General features: G+C 41.4%; 1 protein-coding gene across 1 annotated transcript; it reads left to right on the forward strand.

Annotated features, from left to right (window-relative positions):
• Window positions 1-5,818: 5,818 nt before the first annotated feature.
• On the forward strand, window positions 5,819-9,034 carry her13 (hairy-related 13). Its single transcript, XM_043702009.1, has 4 exons — window positions 5,819-6,122; window positions 6,251-6,337; window positions 6,437-6,518; window positions 6,680-9,034. Exons 1-4 carry the CDS (start codon window positions 6,042-6,044, stop codon window positions 7,135-7,137), a joined length of 708 nt encoding a protein of 235 aa, XP_043557944.1. The 5' UTR covers window positions 5,819-6,041; the 3' UTR covers window positions 7,138-9,034.
• The last annotated feature ends 48 nt before the right edge of the window (window positions 9,035-9,082 follow it).

Consider the following 9,082-nt stretch of genomic DNA (forward strand, 5'->3'; position numbering starts at 1 on the left):
TTTTCTTTATAAAATATATTTGTAGTTCGGACGCACCGAACTTGAAGTGAATCTTCTGCAGGAACACTGCACACTGCACCGCAAGAACTCCATGCTGAATGGTTCTGAATAAGTTACAAAACGTGATCTATATTTATCACATAATCGTTTATTTTCAAAGTGGCTGAGGTCACAAACATTTCAGGACATTTCGCCTTTTAAATCTGCCCCAATATTTCCTAAATAGATATTCGTTATTTTGAAACAAGTTTATACCCAACCAAACAACGACTTCAAAGACACCATGCGCAAGCCCAGAACTGCAGGGGATGGTGGTACTTTAGTCAGCCTGTGTTAAGAAGTTTAACGAGGAGTCATTTTAAACAACAAGTGTCGAATTCCGTTCATAAAACGGAGGAGGCGTGAGAGAATTGAATTCAAGCAGTGAACCGTTCAGTGAACACTGCAAAGGATAACTATTGCGCTGCTCGTAAACAAACATCACACAAGTGCTACACTTCCGAAGTTTCTCCGATCGTCATGTTAATGGTTTGTTTCGCTGTGATCTTTGGAGAGTGAAAGCTGTCGCTTTTTAACAGTCGAGCCTGGCCGACTGGGCTATGACCTGGAAATTTGGGAAGGAATGTTCCCACGGTCGTAAAGCGGCGAACAATCCAGGCACAAAACATTGCATTTAAGATTGCAAGTCCCATTTTGCCTACCATTTCAGTGACCCTCGTTTGTGATTCAGGCCCTAGAGAAAGACCAACTAATCAGTTACTAAAACAAAGCCCCGTGCATTTTACATAATGTTCAGTGCCCATCTGCCCCGTGCCAAGTACCTCAATGGTGGCCAATGACTGAAACCATTTGGCACTGCGCAATAGGCTCGGCACAATGCTTTTTAATAATTATAAACACATCGAAGTGCAAAGAGCACTAGAGACAATGAGCTTCATGTGGGAACCGTAGTTCAGTGACAGTGGGGGAAACAACAACTGCAGACACGACTCCGTGATGTTTAATAATTCAAATTTTATAGGGTGAGAAACGTATTGAACATAGTCTTTTTAGATGCATGTTCTTCTCTGAAACAATTTAAAGGCCAAGCCGTTTGTTTGTTTTAATGTGAAGTTTAAAATCCATGGGGTGCTATGTGTACTTTTTTAAAGTTCTGGGGTTTCCACATTAAAGTATCTTGAAAACAAATGTCTCAGTGATTGTTGTTTTCACGAGGGGTCCAACAGATAAAGTACATATACATACAATACTATTCACTTAAATTTAAATGAACAAGGGAACTATACAGAGACATTTGGAAATCTAGTTATAAAGATGGGATCTAGTATCTGGGTATATATTACTGTTAAATCGGTTCTGTAACAGCAGAATGTAGTAGATGCTGGTAGTCTTAAAACAGAAAATCGTGGAAAATTCTGTCACAGACCAGAACTGGTAAAGTTTACGCTCTCGATGCTGATGAACTGAGTTTTTCCCAGAACAGAACCGTACCGAGTATCACGACAGGCACATTGAGAATTAGCAAAAAAAATGCTTCCCCTCATCCTCGTCGTCAAAACCAAAATGAGTTTTGTGTATTGATTATTTAGGTAGTAATAGAGATGTACCGCACTGAAATAGACCCTTCAGTCCAACTCGTCCTTGCCGACCATATATCCTAACCGAATCCCGTCCCATTTGCCAGAACTTGGCCCAAATACCTCTAAACCTTTCCTATTCATATACCCATCCAGAAGCCTTTTAAATGTTGTAATTGTACCAGCCTTCACTTTCTTTGGCAGTTCATTCCATATATGCAACACCCTCTGCGTGAAAAAGTTGTCCCTTAGGTCCCTTTTAAATCTTTGTCCTCTCATTTTAAGCCCATACCTTCTCGTTTTGGACTCCCCTACCCTTGGTTATTCACCTTATCCATGCCCCTCATGATTTTATAAACCTCTAAAAGGTCATCCCTCAGCCTCCGACGCTCCAGGGAAATCAGCCCCAGCCTATCAGCTTCTCCGTATAGCTCGCACCCTCCAACCGCGGCAACATCTTTGTAAATCTTTTTTGAACCCTTTCCAATTTCACAACAGTTTTCCTATAACAGGGAGACCAGAATTGAACGTAGAATTCCAAAAGTGGTCGAATCAATGTCCTATACAATCGCAAAATGAGTCCCAACTCCTGTACTCAATGTACTGACCATTAAAAGCAAGCATACCAAACTCCTATGAGACATCGACATCTATGGCTCCCCATACCGGACAGGTTAAAAAAATCACACACCAGTTTACAGTCCAACACGCTTATTTGGAGACACTAGCTTTCGAAGCGCTTCGAAAAGTAATGCATCCAAATAAAGCTGTTGGACTATAACCTGGTGTTGTGATTTTTAACTTTGTATACCCAACTCCAACAGGCACCTCCAAATCATGACGTAATTGAAAAATGCAATGAGGTATTAAATGAAGTATTAAAACAATGAGGTATTAAAAATATGAACAGAAAGTAACACGTTCAGTTCTTTTGTCAATTCTGCATTCAATCTCCAGCAAACCCATTGTTAAGAAGAACAAAAAAGACAATAATTACATTTACATGGAAGTAATGGATTTTAAAATGCAGTAAATGTGGAGCAAAGTATAATTGAACGCAACAATTTTACTATTGTATTCTGGTGTAATATTCGCGTACAAACCATCGTCGCGTTTAATGCTTATGAACACTTTCTCTCGCCATTCAGGCTGCTTCTTTAAAATGAGAATACCGAACTCGGTGCATGGCTTTTTCTTTATTCAAGAAGCGAGTGTCATAATCAGGTTAAATGTATTCGACACCATTGATCTGGCCAATGTTTTACTGTGAATGACAAACGATTGCGACTCAAATCTCCATTAAGACCGATGTATAACACGTTTATTTCGAAAAGTAGACCGAAAAGATCCATGTTCTATAGCGCTGATACATACACCATTATAGAGCATGGTGTGAATTGGAAGGCTTCGCGTGTATTGTGATGATAATACTCTGCCGATTCGGAATTTGGATTCACTGTAAAATGTATAGGAATCAGCTCTTTTCACTAAATTTAGCAGTCTCGTTGGGCAGTATATTTTGTAGAGGAATAACATTTTTGGTCGTCCTAAAACGTAATTGAATTGTAAATAGCATCACGGACTTCTTTCTTTTCAATTAACCCGAGATACTTCAACTTTCTTCAAGAGATATAATGTTCCGTGATATGAACAGAACGAGAACAAAGTCCGCACAGGCGGGTGAAATCTCCTGGAACTTTTTGACCCTGATTCCAGACAGGACGCGTGGTGAGTGATAGAGAGAAAGAGACGGGTTGGGGTGATGGTGGACGGCCGGGGGGGGGGGGGGGGGGGGTGTAGACGGAGAAGAACAAGTGGCCTTGGCCTTGCCCCGCCCTTCCCGGTTCTGGGAGACTGGCTCACATTCACACAATATAGAAGGCTGGAGAGGAAAGTTCCCAAATGGGGAAACACTGGTCTCTCTTCACACTGTTATCGGGCCACTTCTGATAACGTCGAGAACAATTCAATATGCTCGCGAACAGCACTTCCCCGTTTCAGAAATTTAAGGCTGAATTAATCAGTACGTTATTTATGGATATTTTGCTGTCGGAGTGTTCCTGCAATTGTCTATGGGTAACACAATTTTCTGTTCACCCATTAGATTTGCACCCCCGTCCCTGGCAAGGGTCACACTTCCTCGAATAATGTCTCAACGCAATTTAAAAGTTCACAACAGAAGGAATGAACAGGATGCTACATATAAACTGACCAATGTTAACACAGAGAATCATTCCGCTATGATCCCACTGGCATGCTTTTCATGTGCTGGACAGCAGAGAAGAAAATTGTTCAATCTCGCAGCGGCAATTTAGCAGGCATTCCTCGTAATTTATTTGGTGGGAGGCACACAGTTCGCTCTATTATCAGAATTATTTCTCAAGCCAACCATCCTTGAATACTGATGATATATGTTGAAAGCCAGAATCGGGTACGCCTGTTTGGTCTAAACAAAAGATTTCAGCGACAGCTGCAGGATTCGCTGGCCAGGTTGCATAATGACTGCACCCAATTACGTTCATGGCAAGCAGCCAACACAACAGGGGAAAAAAAAACTTTCGAATTGTAACCTTGATGCTCATTGCGGAATTTATTTCATCTCTGCACCAACTTCTCGAATTATCAACTGAAAAGTCCATAAAATTAATTACCACTCGAGGCGTTTTACAGCCTCGGTTCCTATCGAAACCAGGCTTTGTTTTCAGCAGTAAATAACTTGCTATATCCAATAAATAAATAAATCAAGTAAATACGTTAATGTTTTAGTCACATTAATTCACTTGGTATTTGGCGGTGGACTAACATCATTTGTTGAACATTTAAAAGCGCGTACAATGATGTGCCGGCTTCATTTTTTGCTGTTTATTCCCTCCAATATAGAGACCAAACATATTTACATTGCACTCACATGTCATCGATAATACAGTGAGACGCCAAAACGTGCAAAATACACATGAACTCAAAGCGGTAAGACATCACATTCAGCTCAGGATTCAAATATGTTTGAAAGAACTGTAGCCGAAACCATTGCTGGTTCGTTTGGGCCCTCCCCCACCCCGTCCCGCCCCGCCCCGCCCCGCACCGATTCACACCAAATAGCCCCCACTAGAGGATTTAAACTGCAGTGTTAGAGAGACTGAGTGATAAAAGTACAGCATGGGCGAGCGGGCAGCCTCTGAGCCAATGTAAAGTCATTTCTATTGTATTTCAGTAAAACATTCCCATACAAACTGCAAACAGTTCGAGGCTATTTCTAAAGGATGGAAAATACTCATTATCCTTTTCCAGTCTGAAAAATACGCTGAACAATATTATGTGCGTTTATTATTCTAGTAAAACAAAATAGCTGCAAGTTAAAAGGGGTACGATTTACATAATTGATCTGACAAGAGCTTTTAAAATAGGGAACACATGACTTATGCTGATTTTGTACCGAGCAAACCACTTTTGCAGAAACTAGTGCATGGTTGGGTGGGGTGTGTCAGTGTGGGGGCGGAGGGATGGATAGATTTACTTTGAATATAACAAATATGACAGATATACGCTACCAGCAGTGAAAAAGGAAAACAAATGAAGCAAGAGCTAACACCTGTCGCTTGCTCTTTAGGGATCGACTAATGCTCTTACTGGATTCACTCTGGCGGGAGGCTGCAGCTGCTCTCAGCATCATGTTACATTTCACCTACAAACCCAGAATTTTGTCCTAGCGTAGGGCTGAACAATAAAGAATGAAAAGATATTCAATACTAGACGCCCTCCTTGCCTGATTTCAAATACAAAATTAAGCAGGTGGTTAACTTTAAACCTCAGATATCAACATTGTCGGTAATGATATTGCTTCACGTATTTTTAGTCTTATTTTTGTTACCCAGTGCAGTTGTACCTGTTTGTCTGGAGGGCGCTTCCTTACCCTGACACTTCTGCCTAGAAGCGCATAAAAGAATAATAAATGTTTTCGAGACTGCAACACTGGCCATTTTTACCGAGTCGAGCCTATTTTGTTTAATTTTGCGTCGCCTGGTATGGAATTGATAGTCAACGCTGTGAAAACGTGAGGGCGGCGTGGCGTTATGTTTTAAATGGGAAAGAAAAAAAAATGTCCAGTTTTGTTAGGGTGCAGTTGCATAACAAATAACTTTAAAAGTCCCATTTTCTCACGTGGCCAGCCGGAGGCTGACAGCAGGCAGAGTACAGCTCAGAACCTGACACAAAGCCTTGCACTGCCATTGGGTAAGCTAATGACCTCTAGGCGTCCCCGGGACCCGCCGCTCTCCACTCATTCAAATGCAAACGGCAGGGTATAAATAGAGAGATTGCCAACAGCAGGCGAGACTGAATAAAAAGGAGATTGTACGCGTACCAGCTGCTAGCAGAAAAAAAACGTGCTTGCGGGTGGGAGGATTTCCCCTTTTTCTTTTGTGTCATTAAAAAAAAATTGGGAAGGCTGTTGTTACCCGAAACAACATGGCTCCATCGTGCAAACCCAGCAAACCTGGTTCTCTCAGGGATGAAGGGGACTATTACACGGTGAAAGAAGATCGGAAGGTAAGTCGGTGCAGTTACTGAGCGGGAGGGAAGTGTGTGGTATTAAGTCGCCGGGTCTTGCAATGTGCATGGTTTGCAATAAATACCGTTCTCACCCCGCGCTTTTCCCTTGCCCCTCCCGATTTCAGACTCGCAAGCCACTGATCGAGAAAAAGAGAAGAGCCCGCATTAACGAAAGCTTGCAAGAACTGAGACTGATCCTGGCGGATACGGAAGTGAGTTTTAAGTTGTACTGATGGGGGAGAAACAAAAAAAAAGTCCTTCAGATTTCAGTAAATGATTTCAAAATCTAAAATGTGCTCAATATTCTCCAGCTGCAGTCGAAAATGGAGAATGCGGAGGTCCTGGAGATGACCGTGAAACGTGTGCAAAACATACTTCGCAACAGAAATGTAGGTGAGTACTGCGTGGAATATCCGTCTGTAAGAAGGGGAGTGCACCCTGGACAAACGCTGCTGCTGCACAGCCCCATCCAGGCGAGCATTACATTTCCGTGGTAAAGTTGTGGCGATGGGAAGTGACCTTTTTCTTTTCTCCCTTTTCTTCCTACTTGGCAGAAACAGACAGGTTTAACCAGGAAGCGAACGAGAGGTTTGCAGCTGGCTACATCCAGTGCATGCATGAGGTGCACACTTTCGTCTCAAACTGCCCCGGGATCGACTCTGCAGTGGCCGCCGAGTTACTGAACCACCTTTTGGAGTCTATGCCATTGAGCGAAGACCACTTTCAGGATTTACTGGGCGAGTTAATGGCCGAGACTGGCTCCTCCGGCGTTTGGCCTGGGCCTGATGATGTGTGCCATTTATTGGCGTCCCCCGGAGGTGGCATCCAGAGCAGTCCCTCAGCACTGTCTCCCTCATCCACTGCTTCCAGCGATGACCTGTGCTCCGATCTGGATGAAGGGGACTCGCCTGCTGCCGGACAGAGTCCTTTGCTGCAAGAAAAGGTCGACAACTCTCGGACAGAGAGCACGTCTCCTGTAATGTATTCGAAATCGGTCTGGAGGCCGTGGTAACGGAATGGATCCAAGTCAAATAACAGAGCTACCTAGTTTGAATGGGACATCGGTTCTCCCGTTTTAAAAGCCAGTAGCAAGTCATCACTACCTTCAATGAGCAATACTGAGTGTGTAACAAGTACAGCAATTATGTTTAATAAGGAAATAAATACAATGAAAGAAACTGAACGAAAACTAGCACTGGGAATATCACAAAACAATTGGCCGATATCCTAGATTGAAGGTTAGCTATTTTAGGTACTGTCATGCATTTCTAATGGAATTAGCGCCTCCAGATCAAGAATTCTTAGGAACAGAAAAATGAAAGCGCTTCGATAAAGCACGACGTTTAAATATTTTTTTTTACATTTTTGAAGTGCAAATATGCTCGTGCACACATGAATGAACATGTAAAATACTCTACTTTTAGTGGTAAAACAAAGTTTAATATTCCCTTAAAGGGATTAATTCGGAGCTAGAATTATTGGTAACAGGGTCCACAGTTCCTCCCTTCAGTGAAGGAAGACAGACTGAATTAGATTTGTGCAAGACATAAAGGTTAGATGTAAATGTTCTTATTAATTCTAGGGAAATGCCTTTAGGAAACTTGTATACCTGATCCCTGTGCATTTGAGCCCCGTTACATTGGCAATGTTATGCTAGCACATTAACCTTTTTTTAATTGTACGTATATATGTCTGTCATGTAAGTGGAATTTTGTTATGTTTTGTCGTTTAAATAAACTTTTACCACTTGTTAAAGAATGATTATTTACTAACCTATAAGTACACAACTTTTTATGCCATTAAACGAAGTACAGATGCAATGGCACTTAGCTTGCTATATGATGAACTCTACCAATGCAATTATTTGGATTTGATATTGTACAAAGTTATTATTTAAAAGCAGTCTTGCATTTGTCATGCTATGCTCAAGCCAAGCACCAAATTAGAATGACTTTTAGATACCAGGATGTAAATGTATGCTTGTTTTAGAGCTGAGGTGCAATTAACATAATATACATTTTCCAACTAAGAGTCAAATTTAATGTTATTTGCTAAATACAATACCATGTAAATTAAGGCAGAATTTAATAATGATGCATTACCTAATGGCTCGGTCTGAAGAGCTCACTAACATTTCTCAAGAACTAAACAATGTTTATGTAAGGGATGGAATCCAAATTGTGAAATAATATGACTACTTAAATCATTTAAGTTAGTAAAGTGCAAAAACATTTCATTTAAATTCAATATGATTTAGGTGGCTCTGTGAAACAAATCTAATTGGGTTTATCCAAATGGGAGTGTGTACTGTGTTAGGCTTCACCATGTGTTGGCACTTTCAACTCCCATGCTAAGGCTTCGAATGTACATTGACTTGAATGCCTCTCTTGTCTGTTCCAGTTGCTAATTACCAGATAATTTATCTAACATCCTGCAGAAATTTACTCCAATTAATTGTGGGAATTCTGAAGACATTGTTTTCAGTAGCTACTCCAGACTCTATTCCCTTGTTACCAACCCCATCCTCCCCTCACACTAGCTGAGATGAAATAGTTTGCTCTCATCCCTTGATCATGAGATGATCTTTAGATCTCAAATTCAAGCCATCACTAAGAACACCTATTTCTACCTATAATATTGCCCAACTTCACCCTGTCTCGAGCTGCTGAAATCCACATTCCCCCTTTACACCTGATGATTTTTAAGCATACCAGTTGGCCTATTTCTCTCCATAAACATGAAGTCATTATGATTCTATTGCTTTTGCATCACCATTCCCATATTGACTCCCTGCTTTCTGACTTACATTGGCTCTTCGTAAAGCAAAACTTGCCTCTAAATTCCTTGTCCTTGTTTTCAAATCTCGCCATGGCCTCACTCTATATATGAGGAGAAAGTGAGGTCTGCAGATGCTGGAGATCAGAGATGGAAATGTGTTGCTGGAAAAGCGCAGCAGG

Source organism: Chiloscyllium plagiosum, chromosome 13 (genome assembly GCF_004010195.1).
Source record: "Chiloscyllium plagiosum isolate BGI_BamShark_2017 chromosome 13, ASM401019v2, whole genome shotgun sequence".
NCBI lineage: Eukaryota > Metazoa > Chordata > Chondrichthyes > Orectolobiformes > Hemiscylliidae > Chiloscyllium > Chiloscyllium plagiosum.

What these genes read in the sequence shown, in the direction of transcription:
- her13 (XM_043702009.1), top strand. Translation starts at nt 6,042, where the DNA reads ATGGCTCCATCGTGCAAACCCAGCAAACCTGGTTCTCTCAGGGATGAA. An exon ending in TGATCCTGGCGGATACGGAA is followed by an intron (nt 6,338 to 6,436) that starts GTGAGTTTTAAG and finishes AATATTCTCCAG; the next exon opens with CTGCAGTCGAAAATGGAGAA. An exon ending in ACTTCGCAACAGAAATGTAG is followed by an intron (nt 6,519 to 6,679) that starts GTGAGTACTGCG and finishes CCTACTTGGCAG; the next exon opens with AAACAGACAGGTTTAACCAG.